The sequence below is a fragment of the Mirounga angustirostris genome, unplaced genomic scaffold (assembly GCF_029215605.1).
Source record: "Mirounga angustirostris isolate CCGP_5_RB_7025 unplaced genomic scaffold, mMirAng1.0.hap1 SCAF_10, whole genome shotgun sequence".
Taxonomy (NCBI): Eukaryota; Metazoa; Chordata; class Mammalia; order Carnivora; family Phocidae; genus Mirounga; species Mirounga angustirostris.
The window spans coordinates 31,022,520-31,047,350 of NW_026991718.1; the positions used below are offsets into that span (position 1 = coordinate 31,022,520).

At 39.3% G+C, this 24,831-nt stretch overlaps 2 protein-coding genes across 7 annotated transcripts in view; one reads left to right on the forward strand and one right to left on the reverse strand.

Moving 5' to 3' along the window:
• The window catches only part of DHX57 (DExH-box helicase 57), a 58,549-nt gene extending 41,444 nt beyond the window's left edge, over positions 1-17,105 (reverse strand). Inside the window, exons 1-5 of one of the 6 annotated variants that reach the window (XM_045884463.3) lie at positions 17,002-17,105; positions 9,432-9,640; positions 2,922-3,080; positions 1,740-1,925; positions 618-1,456 (exon numbers count right to left, since the gene is read on the reverse strand). In XM_045884463.3, coding sequence (XP_045740419.1) covers positions 618-1,456; positions 1,740-1,925; positions 2,922-3,080; positions 9,432-9,634 — 1,387 coding nt within the window. In that variant the 5' untranslated portion in view covers positions 9,635-9,640; positions 17,002-17,105. Of the gene's footprint in view, positions 1-617; positions 1,457-1,739; positions 1,926-2,921; positions 3,081-6,220; positions 6,474-9,431; positions 12,962-16,574; positions 16,982-17,001 lie in introns of those variants that run through there. The other 5 variants (XM_064572133.1, XM_064572132.1, XM_064572134.1 and 2 more) reach the window with 5 other exon arrangements.
• MORN2 (MORN repeat containing 2) lies at positions 11,861-24,590 on the forward strand. The gene is made up of 6 exons (XM_064573516.1): positions 11,861-12,019; positions 17,100-17,229; positions 19,963-20,013; positions 21,602-21,708; positions 22,534-22,670; positions 24,361-24,590. Exons 1-6 carry the CDS (start codon positions 11,861-11,863, stop codon positions 24,461-24,463), a joined length of 687 nt encoding a protein of 228 aa, XP_064429586.1. The 3' UTR covers positions 24,464-24,590.
• The last annotated feature ends 241 nt before the right edge of the window (positions 24,591-24,831 follow it).

A 24,831-nucleotide genomic window follows, 5' to 3' on the forward strand; every position in this document is an offset into this window, starting at 1 on the left:
TTACCTAAGAACTCTTGTGAAATAATAAAAACTTGTTTCTCTCAAAGAAAGATGGCAACAGAGAGAATTCTTTGATGAACTTTGAACAAGGAGTTTAATTGTGGTGTAAGAATCTGTATAGCAAATCTGGATTTCGATACAGCCAGAAACTTGCACCAACATTTCTTTGAGGATTTAGGGATTCATAAAGGTAGCCCTATGCTAATGAACTTTGGGGGTCTAGTGTACTACAGAAAGAGAAATATCTCTAAAAACTCATTTGAAAGTAATTCTGTGTAAAGCATCAGAAGTAAACATGTGAAACGAAATGAATTCAACAAAACAGTTTTTCTAGGAAGATGCTTTAAGGTTCTTCCAGCCCCCAACTGCTTGAATAAACTTACACATCGTTCCAAACTTTCAATGCAGAGAGCCCAATCATGATGCCGAAACTGGGACTTAAAGTCAGGCCACAGTTCAGGGGCTTCTCATTCCCTTTTGTCCATGGACTGAGGAGAATGATTTGCCTAAGATCACCAGGAGATCCGAGGGCAGCCCTTGGAAACACTGACTTCCTCAATCCACCATTCTGAACACCCCCTCCACAAAGCCCTCCACACAATCAAGGCCTTACATACCTTCAGGAATTTGATTTGAAGCAAAAGAATTACTTGGAATCACTGGTTTACGACAGACAGGATTATTTATTCTGGTCCCAGAGGATACTGGCAGAAAGTTCACAGGAGGGACACTGTACTTGTGATGGGTATTTGTCAGTAAGTTGACTATTTCTGATTCTTCCTCTAAGAGGGTTATCAAAGAATATACAACAGGTTCTGAAGTTTCTGCAAATGTCAAGGCCTTGCCATAAAGGAACTCAGAAATATGTAAACGACAAGCCAGAGGTAGATTCTCACTGGTGGAATAAAATGCCACAAGCGGAGCTTGGTAAGGGTATTTGTGGTCTTTAGAAAATCGAATTTCAAGTTCATATAAAAAAGAGGCATCTTCATGGACATTAAGATGAGAATCATCTACAATTCTTTCTGCTCTTCCGACAATTTGATTTGGGGGCACTTCATGTTTGAATTTGCATCTTGATCCAAATTTGCAATTTCCTTTGAGGTAAAATTTACAGATTTCAAGTGTAGTGTCCTGTGCATTTTTGGTACTTTCCTTTTGCTTGGATTTGCAGAATTTACTCGTCAAATACTCCAGTTCTAATCCAATGGTCCAGACTCGGTTCTGAATTCTTTCTATGAATTTCTCTCCACAGATGGACTTGAGAGCAAATGCCTCTTCCTGCCGCTGTTCCACACACTCATCCAAGCTTACATGGGCACCTGCCTCAGAGATCTTCATCTTCTCCCCAAATGTCTCTGAAAAACACTGTGTGAGCAGATGTTCTAGTGAAGCCCCCACATCTCCATCACAAATCCTCAGGGCTGCCTGACAGTGTTCAGTGCTGAAGCCATACCTACCGAGTGTGAAACGTGACAAAAAATATTAGGTAGTATCAAATCACAAAAGTGAAATTCACTTATGTACGTTTATGTGCAGTTATAACCATATATAGGCAGGATCTGTATTTTGAAAAAGTTTCTCTGCTAATACTCCCTAATCACCTTGTTCTGAAAGACAGGATATTGGACATATATCACGCACCGCTGCAACCCACACAAGAGGAAAGTACTCAAGGAGGCGTAGTTGGGTTTACAGGATGATCTCCCCTAACTCCCGTAAATGTTGGAAGCAATCACCTGGAAAGTTTCTGCACTGCAAATGTTGAGACTGTAAATTCTGGACTATGAGGCTCCACTGGGCCTGAGCCAGCATATTCCAAAGGGTCACAGTCAGGAACAAGGGAAGCTTCTCGTCCAGCAGACCAGTACTGCTCATCATCACACTCAGGCTCGTCATCTTCCTCCTCCCCAGAAATGCCTCTTCTGACAAAGGTAACATTTTCATATATTAGATACTAATTTCCATGCACTTCCAAGAAAAATTTAGCAAGAGTCTAAGAATTTAGTTCAAGGAGCCAGAGGACATAGGATGCTAACCATTCTTCAGTTACTAATTTAAACTTCTATTGATCTATTCATTTATATCTTGGCAATTAATATTTATCCGGCATTTATTACATGCCAGGTACTATGTTAAGTGTTTTATATGTTCTATCTCTTTAAAAGTCTTCCCACTAACCCTTAACCAGATACTACTGGAATCTCCATTTTTCAGATGATCAACTAAAACTTAGAGAAGATTAGTAATTGCCAAAGGTTATACAGTAAAGAGCAACTGGAGATTTTAACAAAGGCAGTCTGACCCCAGAGCCTATATTCTTAACCACAGAAGCCCTGGCTATCCTCTCTCCTCATTCATAAAAACCATCCCTCATTTTTTGCTTTGCTGCATAACCACCTTTCCTAAATCTAAGGCAGATAAAGAGATTTGTAGATAAGATGGAGATGGAGCTGTTCATGATTGACCACCCATTAGTTGTGGCAAATGCAATGAATTGCCTTCTTTGACTGAAATCACAAAGCAGAACAGTAAAAGTTGTTTCTCTTAGGCAGATGGTTATCAGAAAGTGTACCCCTAAGACTTCATCTCATCAAGTCAATATTTACTCCTACAACAATACTGCTACTGTACACTCCAAGGTTTTATTTGGAAGGCTGTGAATAAAGCAATTACTGAATCCGTTTCAGTGCTGTCTTCGGAAAAGAAGCTAAAAAGCCAATCTGTACTGCTTGCAGATATTGCAAAACAAACTTACTCTAAAACTGCTGTTGAATAGTTATTCTTGTATTTCTCTCAGGTCACTTTCAACTAATTATATTGTCACAATGGGATCAGTATTGAAAAGTACTCCCAAAGACACACAGGACCTTCCCACTGCCTTCCTTAATATACGAATTTACTCAAATAAAATGATTTACTCAGATCCAGCATCCGCATCTTGTTCTTGGAGGTCCCGGAGAAGAGCTTTCACTTTCTCTTGGTTCTCAGAAGTCATGTGCAGGGTTTGAAGGGGCACTTTGGCTTCAGGCTTCCATTTGGGGCGTGCCTCTCCTTTTCTTACGCTACTGTTGCTAGGTCTGCAAAGGACAGATTTACTTGGGACCAGCACTTTGACATTCTCCCCACAGCCCCCAAATACAGACAACACGAACTGGACTGTTAAGTATCTTACAAATGGTAACAATGAATGTGAAGAATTCCCTGTTTTCTATAGTACTGACTAGACTTCATTATCTTGCCACTGCTGTAAAAACACCTGATTAGATTCTTAATCATTAAATCTGGCTTCACTAACTCAAGAATCCTCTGGAAAAACTAATGCTATGATGACTCCTGCTGGAATAGAGGACTTTCAAAAGAAATACATTACACACAAACTGTTATTTCATTCTACTTTAGGTACCCAATCTGAAAACAATGAAGGGTCTCATTTTACTTGTGAATATTAGGTCCTGCTTTTGAAATATTTACCTAAGTTATCATTATTTCCTGATTACAAAAATAATAATAATAAATACATGTTCACTGGAGAAATGTAGAAAACAGAAGTCATCCTAATTCACATCAATTCTTTTCACAGACATTTATAAATAAAATTATACAGCACATATAATCTTTTATAATTTGCTTTATTTCCTTATCAAAATAAAACTGGTATTTCTCTAAGATTAAATATTCTCCTACAACATGTTTTTAAATGGTTATGTATAGATATAGATGCACTGGAATTTATTTCACTAATCTTTCATTGTTGGATTTTAGATTTTTTTAGGTACTCTTTTTAATATTTAAAAAAACAAATTCAAAAGTTTAACATTATTCACTAAATTTCTTTTTTTCGTCTGGCATGTTTCATTATAAATTTTCACAAATCTAGGGAAATGGAAGAAACTTTTTTGTGTTTAAAATCTCAATCCACAAAACTGAGACTTTGAAAAGAACCACACACGTATACTTGCAACACTGGGTAGCAAAGGAGAAAATATAATCGACTGTGGTTTTAGCCACTTAGTCACAATTTCTGAAAAGAAATGTTGCACCAAGTCTATCATTTCCTCTAACAGCTTTTTTTCTTTTTTTTTAAAGTAGGCTCCAGGCCCACTGTGGGGCTTGAACTCATGACCCTGACATCAAGAGTCACGTGTTCTGTCAACTGAACAAGCCAGGCGCTCCTCAATAATGGAACACACACACACACAAACACAAATGGAACCTACACTTTAGAGGGTCAGTTTTAGGACTGTTTTAAAAAGTAATCTCTAGGGGCGCCTGGGTGGCTCAGTTGTTAAGTGTCTGCCTTCGCTGAGGTCATGATCCCAGGGTCCTGGGATCGAGCCCCGCATAGGGCTCCCTGCTCGGCGGGAGGCCTGCCTCTCCCTCTCCCACTCCCCCTGCTGTGTTCCCTCTCTCGCTGTGCCTCTCTCTGTCAAATCAATCAATCAATCAATCAATCAATCTTAAAAAAAAAAAAAAAGGGTAATCTCTACACCTAACGTGGGGCTCAAACTTATAACTCCGAGATCAAGAGTGGTTTGCTCTACCAACTGAGCCAGCCAGGCAAAGAGACCTCTAATTTTTTGTTTTGAAAAAATTTAAACCTATAGAAATAAACATCTTTTACCTAGATTCACCAGTTGTTAACATTTGCCATACATTAATGCGCAGACACATTTATGCACATCTCATCTTCTCTCTCTACACACATATATGCCTATGATATTGCCCCATTTTATGTATATATTGCTAAACCGTCTGAAAGTATGCTGCAGACATCATGCAGAGATCATATTCACTCTTAAATATTTCAGCATGCCTTTTCTAAGAACAGAGAGAGATTCTTACATAACCATAATACTATTATCACTCATATTTTATATTGATATAATATCATCTAATATATAATCCATATTCAAAGTTCCCAACTGCTTCAGTCATGTCCTCTATAGATTTTTCTTAAGATTTTATTTATTTATTTGAGAGAGAGAGAGAGTACAAGTGGGGGGGGCGCAAGGAGCAGAGGGAGAGGGAGAAGCAGACTCCCCGCTGAGCAGGAAGCCTGATGCTGGGCTTGATCCCAGGACCCTGAGATCATGACCTCAGCCAAAGGCAGACACTTAACCGACCAAGCCACCCAGGTGCCCCAGATTTTTTTGATTATCTAATTAAAAATGATATTTAGCTATTCTTTTTTTCAAACTCCCTTAATTTCGAACAGTTCTCTCTCCTATTTCCTGACATTGTCTTTTTGGAAGAGCTCAGGCCAGTCAGCTTGTAGAAATTCTCACAACTTGGAGTTGTCTAATTGCTTCCTCGTGATTAGCTAAAAAAAGGGGGGGGATTCTACATACTCCTTTCTCATCCACCATTTATCTGTATACCCCTTTACTTTGCCTTCCTTTCTGTTACTAAGGAAGAACCACACTAGATCCTAAAGTCAATCCCTCTATTTGTACACTGTATCCCAATCTCTTCAATCTCCTCAAGGAAATCATCCCAGCACTTCTCTTTCCCGCTACATCATCGGTTCTTCATTCCCCTCGGAGCATTCCCATCAGCATACACACATCTTATATAATGTCACCATCTTAAAAAACCAAACCAAACCAAATTCTCCCCTCGAGTGCACACCGCCTCAAGCTATTGCCTTATCTCTCCTCCCTCCTCTGCCCTTTATTGTAAAACTCCTCAAAACGGTTATCTAAATCATTGTCTTTGTCTCCACTTTCTTTCCTTTTCTCTCTGACACACACTGCAATCAGGGCTTCTCCTCACCAACTATATCAAACAGCTCTTGTCAAGGTTACCTATGCTATAGATATAACTCAGTGAGGCCTAAAACCAAAATTATAAGGAGAAAAATCAAACACTACACTAAGAAAATCCTGCCTCATTCTACCACCCATCAAGAGTCTTGAACATTATTGTTACTGAAGCTAAGGTGCAGACATTCACCAGCTGAGGCCTTGGAGTAAAACTGTACGTGAGAAAAGACCAAAAGGGGGGGCCATAGAGAAGAGATCCTGTCAGCTCATTTTCCTCTAGGCATAGAATTGTCATGCCACCTACAGAAACAGTGTGAGATCTGGCTTTGGGATTCACAGAAAAGGGAGATACCAATTAAAAACTGAAATTACCTGACTCTTGGGAAACAACACGTGAGGGACATCTGGATTGTAAACTTTTCCATGTATAAGATAATTTTCTTAGTTAATCTTACCGTGGTAACCTGCATAATCTCAGTCCTCAATAAAACAGAAGTCTCCAATAATCCTGAATTCAAATGAATAAACGTGATATCAAAATTTCCAGTCTATCCCATCGGTTCAAGAAATTCCTGGTGGCCTTCACATGTGTTCTCCAGTGGTCTGAGGGTCATAACTAGATTCAGCATCTTTGTGGGAATGAAGAAAACGTTGCATCTTCTAGGCCTACTTAGGGGAAGTGATCACTCCTATAGGGCAGAAGGGGAGCTGGGGCAAATGGGTAAAGGAAATCGAAGGGAACAAACTTAGTAATAAGATGAGTGTGTTCTGGAGATGTAGTGTACAACACAGCGACCACAGTTTACTATAATGTTTTATATGTTCGAATTTGGTAAGACAGTTCTTAGAAGTTCACTCATATATGTAAAATTTAAGAAACAAAAACAAATGAACAAAGAGAAAAAAAAAGAGACAAGCAGAAAAGCAGACTCTTAAAATACACGGAACAAACTGGTGGTTGCCAGAAGGGTGGTGGGTGCCAGGGGAAAGGGTGAAACAGGCGATGGAGATTAAGAAAGAGTACACTGATCTTGATGAGCACTGAGTAATGTATAGGATTGTTGAGTAATTATACCGTACAACTGAAACTACTATAAGACTGTATATTAATTAGACTTGAATAAAGAAAAAAGTTCACACCAAAAATAAATAAACTGTAATTATATGAGGCAATGGATGTGCAACCTAAAAAAAAGAAGTTACCTATGCTATCCGCATTGCCAAATCCAGAGGCCAGTGCACATCTCTCTTGAGCTCTATAAGCACTCCTTTACAACTGAATATCCCCTTTATGTATCCCATCCTATCTGACTGGATAATCCCCTTTAGAGCACCTTTATTTCCCGATTCCAGAAACCAAACTCTCCTAGTTTTCCTCCTACGCCACTGGCAACTCCTCTCTCCCCTCTGTCAGATTCTCCTAATCTCTCTCAGCTCTAAAGCCTAGAGTATCCCAGGGCTCAAAGCCTCTTCTCTACGTAGTCTATCTCATCCAATCTCACAGTTTTAAATCGAAGTCATTCAGAGGACTCACATTAACTTCTCTAGCTTAGATCTTTTCCTTGAACTGCAGACTTAGAAGTACCTTGTCTGTGACACTTCCACTTGGAGAGTATCTCCTAACTAGTCTTCCTGCTTCCAACTCTGCCTCCCCTGGAGTCTATTTTCCACACAGAATACGGAGTTAGGGCTACTGAGTATAGTTGCGCAGACCACACATATACTCTGGGGCTATAACTGCCTAAAGGGACACCGTTTTCTAATTCACATAAAGGCGTATGTTGAATAGTAGCACCTCTGGCCGGAGGGAATGACGTCACACACCTTTGCCTCAAAGCCGGCAATGGCTTCCTATCTTTCTCAAAGCAAAAGCCAAAATCCTTATAAAGGCCAATCAAGTCCTACACAGTGTTAGCCTCTTGGATCTAACTGCCTGTTACTCTCCTTCTTACCCATCCACTCCAGCCACATGCTTCCCTGCCACTTCTTAAACCTTCTAAGCACACTCCTGGCTGAGGGGCTTTGTACGTGGTGTTTCTTCTGCCTTGAATGTTCTTCCCTCAGGTAGCTTCATAGCTCTCTCCTTCATTTCCTTCTTGTCCCTGCTTAAAGGACATGCTATTAGAAGCCTTCTCTGATCACTCTACATAAATAGCAACTATTTAAAAATAACAGCAGTTTACTTTGGCATTTTCTACCTCTTTTATTTTTTTCCAGGGCACTTTCTACCTGACATATTAGATATTGTTTAAGGTCTTTATACCTCAAACTTGCTTCTATGAAGACAAGAACAATATTTTATTCATTGTTGTAATTCTAGTCCCTAAAAAATACCTGGTGCCTAGTAGGTGCTCAGGACATACTTGCTGTATGAATGAATGCCAAAGACGGTAAGAACCTCCAGTTATAATGTCTACGTTTTCAAAAAGAAGGGACTGCATCTAACTCAGAAGTTAGGTTCTTAAGTCAGCAGGTAAAGTGAAAATAGAGCTTAAAATTACCCTGGAAGATTCCTAGATTCCTTTTAAAAAAGGTGTCAAGTTTGAGATTGACATATTAGCTCTCAATATGTCTGAAATGACTATTTTTCTTCTAGAACAAAAGAAATTGTAGATTCTCTGGCTGAATATCAGATCAAGTATTTGGTTATGTTAGGGACTATGTATAAAAAATATATATTTAAGCCCTAAAATCACATACTCAGTACATCAAGTGGCTTCAACGACAAAAAGCACTTGGAAACTAAGACTGACCGAGGGAATTGTAATTCTTCTTCCGTTTCTTGCCCACTGTGGGGCTCAGTTCATTTAGTGGCAAGTTTAAACCACTTAAATGCTATCTGTTTTTCTTTTTCTTTTCCTGAGTGCATACAGATGTATTCATTTAAGTTAAAAGCATGTTTGATGCAGTTAAACTCCAGCATTCACCTATATTCCTTTCTAACTAATATTTAGTTGGGAGTTATTCCCACAAAAGAGAGAGAGTGAGTGTGTGTGTATGTGTAGCTTTAAAGAAATCTTTCCATCTCTAAAAATTCCAGTAGACAGCTTGCAGTGCCACTTGAGAGACGAGAATTCTCTATCTATACTGCACAACATGCAGCAGTAAAATCTTTACTTTCACTAAATATTCATTAGAGTTATCAGAATCTACTCATTATTTAAAAGTTGAGTACGAAAGAAGCCTGGCTATGACTCTGTCACGGGTCATCACAGGAAGCACCAGTGAAGATTTGGCTGAGATGTCTGGAAAAGAGATAATTAATCCATCAACTAAACAGACAGCAAGTACAGTCAAGTAGCATTTTGGGACTTTCAAACTACAATGTGTAAGAAACTCTTAAAATAATTTTCATCACTTTCGCCATTTCCAAGATTTACTTTCCTGGTAACAGGAGTTACAGCAACAGTATTATATTCAATTCACAGTGTCATGTAAGTTGAAGTTAACTTCAGATTCCGACCTTGCAAAAAAAAGCCGTTATTTGCCAACATGCCTCTAGAAAAGGTTACAAAGTGGGAGACTGCAAGGTTTTAAAATAAGAGGAACGATTCACTTGACTGGAATTACTCGGCATTTCCCCCCTCTTCCTCTTAGCTCTCTGCTGTCCCACAGATTAGGAATTGATACCTTTTCTGCATTTACACATTACAAAAGCATAATGACCTGGATGAGCGCCTCGATTCGCTGAAGATGCAAAAGTCATTGCCATCATCCCACATTCTGCTCGAGGCTTTCCTGTTGCCGGCACCACCACCACCGCCCCCGTGAGATCTGCTCGCGTGACTCCTGCCTTCCCTTCCTCCTCTAGAAGACCCTTTTCCACCTCCTTTGCCCGGCTTGCCTTTTCTTCTTACCGAGGAACTCATTTTCACCTGCAAGAGAAAAACTAATACAGACATCATAAAACCAGACAAGTACGACAATCCTTTGTCACAGTTATGGAGATAGCCCATTACAAAGAAATAAGGACGGGCACATGTTTTAAAAGGGTCAGTCTAGGGGAAGCAGAGATAAATTGTTTTGACAAAAGTTTTACAAGCACATCCCTCTGAGGATTAATATTTAGTGAGTCTCTCTGACACAGATTTCTTTCTTTTTTTTGTTTTTTAAAGATTTTATTTATTTATTTGACAGAGAGAGACACAGCGAGAGAGGGAACACAAGCAGGGGGAGTAGGAGAGAAGCAGGCTTCCCACGGAGCAAGGAGCCCAATGCGGGGCTCGATCCCAGGACCCCGGGATCATGACCTGAGCCGAAGGCAGACGCTTAACTATTGAGCCACCCAGGTGCCCCTCTGACAGATTTCTTAACCAGGGATGAGCATCAGAAATACACGGAGAAGTTTCAAAACACACATGCTTAAGCCCGAGTCCTACATCCTGATTTGGATAGATTTGGTATAGGGTTTAAAAAACTAGTTGAAAAAGAAATGTTTTCCATGTATTTAATATGTGATTTGATAAACAAAATTTTAATTTACATATACACTTTCAGAGACACAGACCTGGCTCAGAGATTTTGCCTGGGTAGAGTGAAAGTATAGACCTTTTGTGTGCAAATGAAGTTGAGTTGTTAACCAGCTTAAAATAGAATGTTATAACTATATGATGTTTTATGTAAGCCTCATGGAAACTACAAAGCAAAAATCGACAGTACATATACAAAAGAGAAAGGAATCAAAGCATACCACGACAGAAAATCATCAAATCACAAAGACAGCAAGAGAGGAAGAAAGGAGCAAAAGATCTATAAAACACCTAAGAAACAATTAACAAAATGTCAGTATTAAGCCCTTACCTATTAATAATTACTTTAAATGTAAATAGATTAACTTCTCCAATCAAAAGACACAAAATGGCTGAATAGATAAAAAAATAAGACCCAACTATATGCTGCCTACAACAGAAGTGCTTTTTGGCTTTAAGGACATCGAATGAAAGTGAAGGGATGGAAAAAGCTATTCCATGCAAATGGAAACCAAAAGAAAGCTGGGGCAACTATACTTTTATTTGGCAAAATAGACTTTAAGGCAAAAACTAACAACGGACAAAGATGGTCATTATATAACGATAAGGGGATTAATTCATCAAGAGGATCTAACAATTGTAAAATTTATGCACCCAACATCAGAACACCTAAATATATAAAGCAAAACAGAATTTATAGACCAAAAAGAAAGTAAAAATGAAAATTATACATTAAAATTATAAAATATAGCCAAAGCTAGATATTTATTTTTATTTATTTATTTATTTTTAAGATTTTATTTATTTGTCAGAGACAGAGAGAGCACAAACAGAGGGAGGGGCAGACGCAGAGGGAGAAGCAGGATCCCCGCTGAACAAAGAGCCCGATGCATGACTCTGGATCATGACCCGAGCAGAAGGCAGATGCTTAACTGACTGAGCCACCCAGGCATCCCCAAAGCTAGATTTAAGATAGTTTCTTAGACTTAATATATTCCTATAATAAGAGAAAATAGTTGTAACTCAAGAAGTAATAAGCTACATTAAAAGAATAAAATACCTAGGAATAAATTTAACCAAGGAGGTGAAAGAACTGTGCACTGAAAACTATAAGACATTGATGAAAGAAACGGAAGAAGACACATATAAATGGAAAGATAGTCTGTGCTCATGGATTGGAAGAATTGATATTATTAGAAAGTCCATACTACCCAAAGTAATCTCCAAATTCAATGTAACCTTTACCAAAATTCCAATGGCATTTTTCACAGAAACAGAACAAATAATCCTAAAATTTGCATGGAGCCAAAAGACCCTGAATAACCAAAGCAACCTTGAGAAAGAAGAACAAAGCTGGAGGCATAACAATCCCTGACTTCAAACTATATTACAAAGCTGTGGTAATAAAACAGTATAGTATTGGCATAAAAACAGACACACAGATGAATGGAACAGAATAGAGACCCCAGAAACAAACCCACATATATATGGTCAATTAATTCACAACAAAAGGAGCCAAGAATATACAGTGAGGAAAGAAGTCTCTTCAGTAAATCGTGTTGGGAAAACTGGACAGCCACATGCAAAAGAATGAAATTAGATTATTATCTTACACCACACACAAAAATGAACTCTAAATGGATTATAGACTTGAATGTAAGACTTGAAGCCATACAACTCCTAGAAGAAAACATAGGCAGTAAACTCTTTGACATCAGTGTTGGTGAGGATTTTTTGAACCTGACTCCAAAATCAAAGGCAACAAAAGCAAAAATAAAAAAGTGGGTAAACTAAAAAGTTTCTGCAAGCAAAGGAAAACATCAACAAAATGAAAAGGCAACCTATTGAATGGGAGAAAATATTTGCAAATCATGTATCTGATAAGAGATTAATATCTAAAATATATAAAGAGCTCATACAACTCAACAGCAAAAAACCGCAAACAATTCAATTTAAAAACTGGCAGAGGATCTGAATAGACATTTTTCCAAAGAGAACATACAGATGGCCGACAGGTACAGGAAAAGATGCTCAACATCACTAATTATCAGGGAAATACAAACCAAAACCACAATGAAATATCACCTCACACCTGTGAGAATGGCTATTATCAAAAAGACAAGAAATAATGAGTGTTGGCAAGGACGTGGAGAAAAAGGAACTCTTGTGCACTGTTGGTAGGAATGTAAATTGGCATAGCCACTATGGAAAACAGTATGGAGGTTCTTCAAAAAATTCAAAATAGAACTACCATACAATTCAATAATTCCACTTCTGGGTGTTTATCCAAAGAAAATGAAAACACTAATTCAAAAAGATATACATATGGATATAAACAATGGAATACTATTCAGCCATAAAGGAGAATGAACTATTGTTATCTACAACAACAAGGACGGACACTAAGGGCATTTTGCTAAGTGAAATTAGTCAGAGAAACACAAATACATACAATCTCATGCATGTGTGGAATTTAAAAACAAAAACAACCAAGCTCACAGATAAAAAGAACAGACTGGTGGTCGCCAGAGGTGGTAGGTAGAGGGTGGGTAAAATGGGTAGAGGGGGTCAAAAGGTACAAACTTCCAGTTATAAAATAAATAAGTTATGGAGATATAATGTACAGCATGGTGACTATAATAAATACTCCATTGCATGCTTGAAAGTTGCTAAGTGAGTAAATATTAAAAGTCCTCATCACAAGAAAAAAAAAATTTGTAACTATGTATGGTGGTAGATGCTAACTACTAGACTTACTGTGGTGCTCATTTCACAATATATACAAATGATAAATCATTATGTTATATACCTGAAACTAATATAATGTTATATGTCAATTATACCTCAATTAAAAAAATGATATATGCTATAGCTATATGCTATATCTATATATATCTATATATAGCTATATGCTACTTATCACTTTAAATTCAAAGAAACAAATAAATGAAAAGTAAACAGATGGTAAAAGATAAATTATGCAAACGGCAACCACAAGAAAGCTGGAGTGACTGTGCCAGTATCAGACAAAATAGACTTTAAAGCAAAAAAAAAAAAAAAATGTTACTAGAAATAAAGAAGGACATTTCATAATGATAAAGGGGTCGATCTAGCAGGAAGATATAACAATGATAAATATATATGCACCTAATAACAGAGCACCAAAATACATGAACCAACAATTGATATAACAGCAAAGAAGACAAAATTCCTCATGAAGCTTACCTTCCAAAGGGTAAGACACAAATAAACAAATAAATAGATAATATCAGTTAAATGCTATACAGAAAAAGAAAAATCCTAAGACTGTTATTTTAAAGAGAGTGGTCAAGTAAGGCCTCTCTGAGATCATGTTTGAGCAGACACCTGAACAAACTGAGAGAATGAGCCATGAAATATTTGTGAAAAGAATATTCTGAGGGGAAGGTGCCAGGTCCAGAACATCTTCAATGCACTGAGCTGGACAAACAGTAAGAAGTCTGATGGGTCCGTACTGAGGAGAGGGGATGAGGTCAGAGAGCAGAGAAGGCCAAGAAAAAGCTGGAGACGGGGGGAGCACTGGGAGGAGAGGCAAGAGAGAAGAGGCTGTTACCTCAGTAAATCCTGCAGGCCACAAAGCTAACATTGCATTGCCACAGTAAAGATCTGGTTGGGTTTAGTGTTTAAGTTGCAGTTATTGCCACTTTAGGCTAATGCTTGACTTTGAAGATTTTATACACAATATTTTTGTTATACATCACAACTTGGCCACCTCCACTCCAAACAACAGAATGAATTTTCTTAAAGTGAGCTTAGTTTCTTTTGGTGATTCATGTTTGTACATAGATTCTGTGATCCCATTTCATACTGCATCATACAGGAACACTTTGTATAAATGAACTGCTTTTTGTTTTCATATTATTAGTAGTATCATAGTCCCATCACATGCCTATTAACCTCATAAATGTGTCATTAGTCTTTGAAAAAAAATATGTAAATATGTATGTGTAACATGAGAATTTCTCTCCAAAGCAGGGCTTAAAGTATTTTGGAAAAGTTTGACAGAGTATATCATGTGAATTCAGATTTACCTCAATGCCAAGAATTATGTTTAGATAGGAAAAAAGAAACTTGTTTTGATCTCAGATAGAAAAATAGATTGCTTTGGGTTTTATGTAGCTTTAGATTTTTAAAAAGCTAGAATTTAATCTGTTTAGCTAAGAGTGATTTGGAAAAAAATTTTTTTTGGAAAATTTTTTTAAAAATTCTAAATATGATAGGAAGTCACTAAAGAGCTGATGCAAAAGATGGCTAGGACTGACTCATGTTTTAAAACAATTATGCTAGCTGCTTCGTGAAGAATAAAGAGACTGCAGGGGGGTGAGGAGAAGCCAGGAGGTCAACTAGGAAATTACTGCAGTTGTTCAGGCAGAACAAATACAGAGAAAATACAGTGGGCGGGACTAGGGTGGGAGCAGCAGAGTTGAAAAGTGGTCACAGATTCTGAATGTATTTTAAATGTAGATGAATTAGATGAAAAGTATCAGAAAGAAATGTCTACAATTATTGTAAGATTTTTTGGCCTAGGTTAACTGGGTAAATAGTGGTGTCATGTGCTCAGAACTGGAATATTGGGGAGGAAAAAACCGGGGGAAGGGTGTCACAAGTTCAGACTGGATCTGTTACATTTGAGATGCCAACAAGATACTCACGTGGAGACATACTGAAAGTAGTTGAATATACAAGTCTGCATTAAGGGGAAAGGTAAGATTATTTCATTTAACCGTCTAAAAATCTAGTACAGTAAAGATTATTTTCTACATTTTATAGAGGAGACTAGAGCACAGATAAATTATATGACTTGTCTAATGCCACCGAATGTATAGAAGCAAAGTCTGGAGCCAGGGTTTCAAACAATCTGTTTGACACCAAAGCCAAAATTCTTTCTACTGTATCTCTTCCTCCTCAACCACATACGTACCTTACATCTTCAATTCAAAGTTTAATGATAAACAAGACCCCCTTTGATTTGTGCCTGGGTCTTAATTTATAAAAGTGACAACAAGGAGAGGTCAATGCCACCGAAAGAAAAGTTTACTGTTATTCACCGTTTGGCCAGAAAGGAGAGAGGTACATCATGCCACGCCGGGCCAGGCCCCAGGAGGAGGTACCAGAGTCAGTCAGGAGGCACAAAGGAGCCAGGGGAAGGCAGAAGCCACAGCCTTTCTTAGTGTTTCCGCAGGAAAGGCAGGGCCGAGTAAACAGTTTAGGATTGGCCAGTTAAAATAATTCCAGCAGGCTTTGGGGCATAGGGGCTGTGCCTAGTTGCCTGTGACCTGGCCCTGGGTTGATTTAGGGGGAGGGAGGAATTGGCTTGGTGCAAAAATTAGATGAAGGAGGTAGGTGGTTGGGGGTTGGTCTGCATATGAAAGGTATGTTCACAGGTCAAGGTGAATTAGCTATCTCTAGGAAGGGCAGTTTCTTCCTGGCCAGGTAGGCCCCCAATGTGTCAAAATATAATAAAATATGGAAAATAAGAAATGATTAATATACTTTTCAAATCCAAATTTCAAATCCCTTCATTGCAAGTTTCCTGACTCCAGATCTCTTAGATAAGAATATCGTGAGAAGCCCAACTATCTCAGATTCTTCTGTAAAAACAGTGGTACTTACACACATACTCACAAAAATGTAGGGTCATTTAAAGCTTAACAGAAGACCAAAACAATCAGACAACTGAATTCTGTAAAGTTGTGCATCAATAATTATCTATTACTTCTAGAATTCAGACAAAGGGAAAAGATATACCAATCAGACAGAAAGATCAGAGCTTCAGCTCAAAAAACACCCAGTCCAGGGAAGTTTGTGTAAGTAAAATACATTAGGAAAAAAGCAAGAAGATAATGTGCTTTGATTTTTAGAGTGGCTAGCCAACCAGACTGCGCCCCAGCTAAGCTTGCCTAAATAATGATCAACAATTTGTCTCACACCAACCCAGAAAATCTCACCTTTACAACCTGATCTGAGATCTGCTCTCAAAATGTTGAAGGAAGGCTTGCTGGCTGTATCCAATACAATCCAGCCCAGATGTTTTCAAGGGAATGGGAATTAGGTTGTATAATCTACATGTATTAAATTTCAGCATTCTATTCCATTTAGCCTGGGAAGATTCCAACTATTTTTCTTCACCGTGGACACAGGGACCTAAGTTTGGCTCAAAGAGGATCCTTTGTTTCACACGCAGAACAGACCCCCAGGAACAGAATCACCAAACAGGCCACTGAAAACTGATCACACACCACTCCCTTCCCAGGCAAACCTCTGACTGACCCCATATATCCAGCTCCACGCAGATACCTACACCTGGTACCTTTCTTCCAGCATACACTCAGTTCGAGACGGTGACAAGAGACAGGAAAGGAAACCCGAGCCTCTCCAATGTAATCCTTTACCCCTCTCCAAGGTGAATTCAGCTCCCTCGCCTCCAGCCTGGGTGCGGACAACCGGGATCCTGCTGGTCCACACTCCCAGGCCCCAGCCAGCCTGCCCGGATCCCACCCGGCCGGATGCCCCTCAGACTCTGACCATCCCCGGAGGGGGAGGCGGTAGCAGGGTCCGCACACCGACAACCAGGGCGGCGCGCAGACCACGCACACAGGCACACATCCCTTGTCCGCGGAAGGGGAGGCCGTGGCGGGTTCGAAGCGCGGCCTCCCGGGGCGGCTGTCAGGAGGGAGGGCCCAGGCTGAGGGGTCCCGCCAGGGCTTCGCCACCCACCGCGATCTCACCTAGAGCGGCGCCGCCGCGGCCCTGCTGCAGCAGCACAACCTCCTCCCTTCCGATTGGCTCAGCTTCGGGCCCTCGCCTGTTCGCTTCCGGGTGAGAGGTGCCTCGTCGCCCCGGCAACCGAGTCGCGCTCTGCGCGGAGTTAGCGCTTCTTTCCCTCAACGCCATAGAGCTGGCGGCCCAGGAGGAACCGCAGAGTCAAGAAAATATCTGCAACACACCTCTGTCGAGTGAGTGCCCCTCCTCCCAATGCCCCGAGCCGGGAAGTTCACCTCTAAGTAGAACTCGCATTAAGCCAGAGCGTGGACACTGGTAGCTCCTGTGTGGCTGTGACTTACTTCCTGATCGTCTACACTGGGGATGGCGTGGGGACACGGAGACACCCCCCCCCCCCCCGCCCCGTCCTGGGAATCAGAACACCTGGATTCCAGCTCTGTTTCGGCCGTAGACTCGCTGTTGTGACATCTTAGGCAAATGCCATCCTCTCCAGATTTTTCCTCTATGGTGCCAGATGGTCTCCATCTCTTACATTCCCTCTCGCTCTAACATTACAAAGTTTCCAATGGTTGAAAACCGTTTGGTTTTTCTGTATGATCAACTTAGGTACCCTGCTTAATAAGCATTTAAAGACTGGGGCGCCTGGGTGGCTCAGTCGTTAAGCGTCTGCCTTCGGCTCAGGTCGTGATCCCCGGGTCCTGGGATCGAGCCCCACATCGGGCTCCCTGCTCAGCGGGAAGCCTGCTTCTGCCTCTCCCACTCCCCCTGCTTGTGTTCCCTCTCTTGCTGTGTCTCTCTCTGTCAAATAAATAAATAAAATCTTTAAAAAAAAAAAAAGCATTTAAAGATTGCTTCCCAAGTGCCATTTATTCACTAGACATTCAGTTCCTACCTACCACTAAGTACTACTATGCTGGACACTAGAGTGAGAAAAAAAGATTTGACTAATCCCTGATCCTTGACCTAGATGAGCTGGGTATTGTGATTGGGGATTCCAGAACAAACACATTATTGTAACAGGGTTCTAAGTACTGCAGTAGGGATCGGCCCAGGGTGCTGTGGAGACTCCTAGACGAGTCTGGGGGTGAGGGGAGATAAGAAAGGATTTGCTCAAGTGATACTTGTCTTTTTCTTTGTGCCTTTTTCTGGGAAAAATTTGCAACTTTGTATTACAGTTCACCAATTTACTTTTCAGTTGTATTCATTATGCTATTCAGTCATTACCCCAATTATGTTATTCATTTCCTAGATTGCGAATTGGTTCTTTTTCATAACCACCTATTTCTGTCTCAAGGATACTATACTCTCCCTTTCTTTCTGAGGATGTTACAGAATTTTAATGTCTTCTACCTATTGTGTTATGTTTCCTCAAAGAGGATGAGCCTCTGGTCTTTCTCGATTGGCACTTAATTTTTAAGTAAAAATGTCAGTTCTCTTGGGCGCCTGGGTGGCTCAGTTGGTTGAGCGACTGCCTTCGGCTCAGGTCATGATCCTGGAGTCCCTGGATCGAGTCCCGCGTCGGGCTCCCTGCTCGGCAGGGAGTCTGCTTCTCCCTCTGACCCTCCCCCCTCTCATGTGCTCTCTCTCTCTCATTCTCTCTGTCTCAAATAAATAAATAAAATCTTTAAAAAAAAAAAATGTCAGTTCTCTTGCCCCACCCATAGAGATTCTGTCAGTAGTTTAGGAACTTGAAGGCATCCCAAGTAATTCTGAGGCACGAGCCACACTTTGAGTAACATTCTGGTAGACTCTTTAGTCCCAGAAGTTAGAATTTACTTATCTTCCCTATATATGTTTTCTTTGGTATTGGAAAAATATAATTTTTTTTAAAGATTTTATTTATTTATTTGACAGAGAGAGAGAGGGAACACAAGCAGGAGGAGTGGGAGAGGGAGAAGCAGGCTTCCCGTGGAGCAGAGAGCCTGATGTGGGGCTTGATTCCAGGACCCTGGGACCGTGACCTGAGCCGAAGGCAGACACTTAATTGACTGAGCCACCCAGACGCCCCTGAAAAAAATAATTTCTAATGATTTGGTCCACTAAATGTCCCAGGGCTTTGAGGCATGGATTCCCCTCAGTCCTTTCTTTTGACCTGGTCTCCATTCCAATCTCATTCTGTTTAGACAACCTCACCCCTACCTCTCCCCACTATCATTTACTATCTTTATTTTCTATTCCCTCCTCCTGCCAGTTCCTCACTTCACTTTACCTCTGTGAGGGCATCAATAGGTCATATAGGCTACCCAAGAGAAATAAAAACATATATCCACACAAAAACCTATACATGAATGTACATAGCAACATTCTTCATAACAGCCCAAACTGGAAACAACCCAGCTGTCCACCAATTGATGAATGGATAAACAAACTGTTATTTCTGTACAGTGGACTATTACTTGGTTATAAAAAGGGATGAAGTACTGCTACATGCTACAATATGGTGAACCTTAAGAACATTATGCTAAGTAAAAGAAGCCAATCATAAAGGACCACATACTGTGTGACTCCATTTATAGGAAATGGCCAGAATAGGCAAATCTATAGAGACAGAAAGTAGATTAGTGATTGCTAGGGGCTAGGGCTGGGCCTGGGGTGAGGTGGAGCTGGGCGTAGAGAAGAGGTGGGAATGGAAATTAGGGGAATGAAGACTAACTGCTAACATTATAAAATTAGATTGTGGTGATAGTTGCATACCTCTTAATATGCTAAAAAAACACATTGGATTGTATACTTTCAAAGGGTAAGTTTTGTGGTATGTGAATTATATATTTATAAAGCTATTATAATAAATAAATAAAAATAGATCATCTAGACAAAGTTATTCATTTCCCCAGGACCCTACACTAGACAACGGAAATGCCAAGTAATCATGCTTGTGATCATATGAAGTGAGTCAGTTTGGGTAGCTCTTAAAGCACATAAAAATATTTAAGTTTATGTGACTTTTCTTAAATCTTTTATAACAGCTGCTGAAGTGTATAAGATAAACTTTATATTTCCAAATGGAGACAAGTATGGTAAGCATACATTTCAATTACTTTTTCTATCTAGACCAAAATTAAATAGCTTAAGGGGTGGTTGAGGTGGAAAGAGCCGAGATGCCTTTCAACAGATGAATGGATAAAGAAGATGTGGTCCATATATACAATGGAATATTACTCAGCATTCAGAAAGGATGAATACCCAACTTTTACATCAACATGGATGGGACTGGAGGAGATTATGCTAAGTGAAATAAGTCAAGCAGAGAAAGTCAATTATCATATGGTTTCACTTATTTGTGGAACATAAGGAATAGCATAGAGGGACATTAGGAGAAGGAAGGGAAAAATGAAGGAGGGGAAATCGGAGGGAGGGATGAACCATGAGAGACTATGGACTCTGAGAAACAAACTGAGGGTTTTAGAGGGGAGGGGGGATTGGTTAGCCCGGTGATGGGTATTAAGGAGGGCACGTACTGCATGGAGCACTGGGTGTTATACGAAAACAATGGATCGTGGATCACTACATCAAAAACTAATGATGTATTGTATGGTGACTAACATAACATAATAAAATTAAATTAAAAAAATAAAATGCCATTGTAAAATTTAAAAAAAATTAAAAAAAGAAAAAAGAAAAAAATTAAAAACCTTAAGAGTAAAAAAAATGAGGGGCACCTGGGTGGCTCAGTCGTTAAGCATCTGCCTTCGGCTCAAGTCATGGTCCCAGGGTCCTGGGATCGAGCCCCACATCGGGCTCCCTGCTCCTTGGGAAGCCTGCTTCTCCCTCTCCCACTCCCCCTGCTTGTGTTCCCTCTCTCACTGTGTCTCTGTCTGTCAAATAAATAAATAAAATCTTAAAAAAAAAAAAAAGAGTAAAAAAACGAGACTGTAAATTTTGTAAAACAACTATTGGGATATTAACTCCATTAAATAAAATGACATAGAAATACTAATAGATGGACAGATTTAAAATTTTTTTTTTAAACATTTTATTTATTTGACAGAGAGAGACACAGCGAGAGAGGGAACACAAGCAGGGGGAGTGGGAGAGGGAGAAGCAGGCTTCCCAAGGAGCAGGGAGCCTGATGTGGGGCTTGATCCCAGGACCTGGGATCATGACCTGAGAGCCGAAGGCAGACGCTTAACGACTGAGCCACCCAGGCATCCCGACAGATTTTAAATTTAAACTCTAACGTTAAGTCTAGACAGTATGCCTTGGAAACCTATGTATGGGATCTGTCAGTCTTCCTGGCCAGTGTGTTTTAATGGCTACCTGACCTTCTAAGGGGCGCTTGTCTGGTTCAGTTAGAAGAGCATACAATGCTTGATCTCAGGGTCATGAGTTCGAGCCCCATGATGGATGTAGAGGTTACTTAAATAAATAAATAAATAAATAAATAAATAAACAAACAAACAAACAAACAAACAAACTTAAAAACCAAAACAAGACTTCTAAGTGCATGGAGCTCCTTTATCTCTGGCCTCATTGGCTTCAATGCTAGGGAGCCAAAGAGACCCATAGGGGTACAGTTATGATTAGTCCTGAACATAAATACTTTATTACCTAGTCTAACAAGGTTCCCATTCATAATGGATTACAATATATTTCTCTCTTGTTTAGATGGTGACTGTACAAGAACATCTTCTGGAATCTTTGAGAGAAATGGAATAGGTATTCATACCACTCCTAATGGGATTGTCTACACAGGAAGCTGGAAAGATGACAAGGTATTGTTGTTGTAATATTGACAGTGGATAAGTAAGCCTATTGCTTAAATGATTCCTGGCATTTCACCATTAATGAAAAACACAGTGAGTAGACTATATAATAAAAATAACTGATATGAACATAGGAGTGATATTAAAGTCATACAGGGTTTGTCATCTTTTTTTTTTTTTTTAAGTTTTATTTGTTTAAGTAATCATTACACCCAACATGGGGCTCAAACTCACCACCCGCCCTTCCCGAGATCAAGAATCACATGCTCCTCTGACCAAGCCAGCCAGGCCCCCTGTCATCTTTATTACCATCTTTCTCATCTCCTATTCACTGAGTAAAGCTAAATGCATTACATAATTTACTCATCTAATCCTCACAGTACCTCATGAGGTAGGTACCATTAATGCTCCTGTTTTACAAATGAGGGAAATCAGGCTCAGGTTTCTTGCCCAGTGAGTGATGAAACCAGATGTGGACTCAGGTGTGCTTGAATACAAATTTTTGTTTCTAACAACTTCTTTGCACTGTTTCCTGGGCTAACTAAATTGGTTGTCCTTTAAGACTTTTGATATATTCAAGATGTCTTAAGGATCCTATTATCATCATCATGGACCCCCTAGATGTTCAAATGCCCCAGATTAGGAACATTTGACTTGGTGGGCTTCAGAGAGAGATGCATTTGAAGGACAATGATCAATGGTAAATGTTGTCTTATTTTTGTGGAAATAAAGGGTGATACAATGATAGATTAAATAATAACTAAATGGATGATAGACATATATATACAGAAACTGAATGTTAGTTACTGAGGTCATTTCCTTTGTTACAAACAGATGAATGGTTTTGGAAGGCTTGAGCATTTTTCGGGAGCAGTGTATGAAGGACACTTTAAGGACAATATGTTTCATGGATTGGGGACTTATACATTCCCAAATGGGGCAAAGTATACTGGAAACTTCAGTGAAAATAGGTAGGCTTAAAATAAGAAGTCATTGTAGTTCTAAAAGGTTCTTTTCAGGCATTTTTGCTTAAATATTATATTTAGTTAATGCTAAATATTCTTTTGTAATACAGTTCATTAAAATATATTTATAGTATATTTATTAAGAATTGTTGGATTAGGGGCACCTGGGTGGCTCAGTTGGTTAAGCGTCAGATTCTTGATTTCAGCTCAGGTCATGATCTCAGGGTCGTGAGTTCCAGCCCTGCATTGAGCTCTGAGCTGGGCGTGGAGTCTGCTTAAGATTCTTTCTCTCCCTCTGCTCCTCCCACCACCTCTCTTCCTCCCTGTTTAAAAAAAAAAAAAAAAAAGTGTTGGGTTATTTTGGGGGGGAAATGTTATAAACAGAGGTTAAGACCATCATGAGCCTCCAAAAGAAAATATTCTTGTTGATAACCTATTAGACTTTTCATTTATTTCCTCTTATCTCTCCTATTGCTATAGAACTTTTTGTCATCAGCTTGGAAATGGAAAGCTTGTCACAATTATTGAGAAAATTTAGGCCAAAAATTATATATATCAGGATATAAGAAGTATATCCTGATAAGCTTTGTTTTTTCTTAATTTTAGAGAGGGAGGGAGGGGCAGAGGGAGAGGAAGAGGGAGAATCTTAAGCAGATTCCACACCCAGCATGGAGCCCGATGCCAGGCTCAATCTTACATCCTTGAGGCCATGACCTGAGCCGAAATCAAGAGTTGGATGCTTAACCAACTGAGCCACCCAGGCACCCCTATCCTGATAAATTTTTTAAAAAAGCAGCCTTGGGGGATAATTTCAAATTTGTTTATTGGATTTTGACCTGATATATGTATGTATTTTTACTAAGCTAATTTTTAAAGTGTAAGCAAAATTAGTTAGTTTTCGAATTGTAGAAATGTACTCACCGTTGTCCTTTCTGGGCTTATGCTTGAAGGAAAAATAAAAGTAAAATGAAATAAAAGCACACTTTTACAAAAAAGCTTAATCTTCACACTGAATACCATGCCATATAATCCAGAGGTTCGTGTTCATTTACAAATATCCCTTTATTTCCAGAATTGAAGGTACAACCTAATTGTTATGAAGTGGTTGATATAAATACATTTTGAGGAGGGCAGAAAAGTGTTCACCTTTTTTGACTCCCAAGTCTGTGCTGATAACGCAAACTTTTTCCACTGATGTTAATGAAGGGAAAAAATTTAACCCCTGGCATAAGTCTGTTTGTTTATGTGAAGTACATTTTCACTACTCCCAAGAGTCTAAGAAAACCCCACATAAAGCATAGCACCTCACACATAGTTGATGGTCAATAAATATTTGTTGAATAAATGAATGAACTAATATGAACTTTTCATTTTTTAACTGTTTTGGTTTTGTGTAAACTGAGTGTATGTGATCCTAAAGTCTTGGATACCAGAATTTGTATAATAACAATGTTTGTTTGGAATAGTAATGGTTTTGGTAGGATATGAAAGCAGGATGCTGAATTTCATTTTACTTTATTTTATTTTATTTCATTTTATTTTATTTTATTTTTAGGATGCTGAATTTTAAATCAAAGTTTGAAAGTGGAAAGATATAATTCTTCAGGCATAGAGTATAATATGCTAGACAATCTTATACCTGGACTCTAAATTCTTGGTCTTGGTTAATGAACAAATTTATTTTTCACTATTGCAGGGTGGAAGGTGAAGGACAATATACTGATACCCAAGGACTAGAATGGTGTGGTAACTTTCATTTCACTGCTGCTCCAGGCCTGAGACTAAAGCTCCACATGTAGTATATTCTGCATTAAAGTTTTAATGTGGTAACTGAAACTTTTAGGCATAAGGAAAACTTAGTCATCTGAAATACTTTCATATACTACCTCTATATCATAATTTAGCCAATAAAACCATCTCTCAACATCTTTTTGAACTTTATATTCATCATCTTATAATTAGTTTAAAATAAATTATGTGGGGTGCCTGGGTGGCTCAGTCGGTTGAGTGTCCAACTCTTGATTTTGGCTTAGGTCATGACCTCAGGGTCATCAGATCGAGCCTAGCATCAGGCTCCGCTCTGTGTGTGGAGCCTGCTTAAGATTCTCTCTCCCTCTCCCTTTGCCTCCCTCCTTGCTCTCATGCATGCACTTTCTCTCTCTCTCTC

What these genes read in the sequence shown, in the direction of transcription:
- MORN2 (XM_064573516.1), top strand. Translation starts at nt 11,861, where the DNA reads ATGAACTCTAAATGGATTATAGACTTGAATGTAAGACTTGAAGCCATA. An exon ending in TCCAAATGGAGACAAGTATG is followed by an intron (nt 20,014 to 21,601) that starts GTAAGCATACAT and finishes TCTCTTGTTTAG; the next exon opens with ATGGTGACTGTACAAGAACA. An exon ending in GAAGCTGGAAAGATGACAAG is followed by an intron (nt 21,709 to 22,533) that starts GTATTGTTGTTG and finishes TGTTACAAACAG; the next exon opens with ATGAATGGTTTTGGAAGGCT.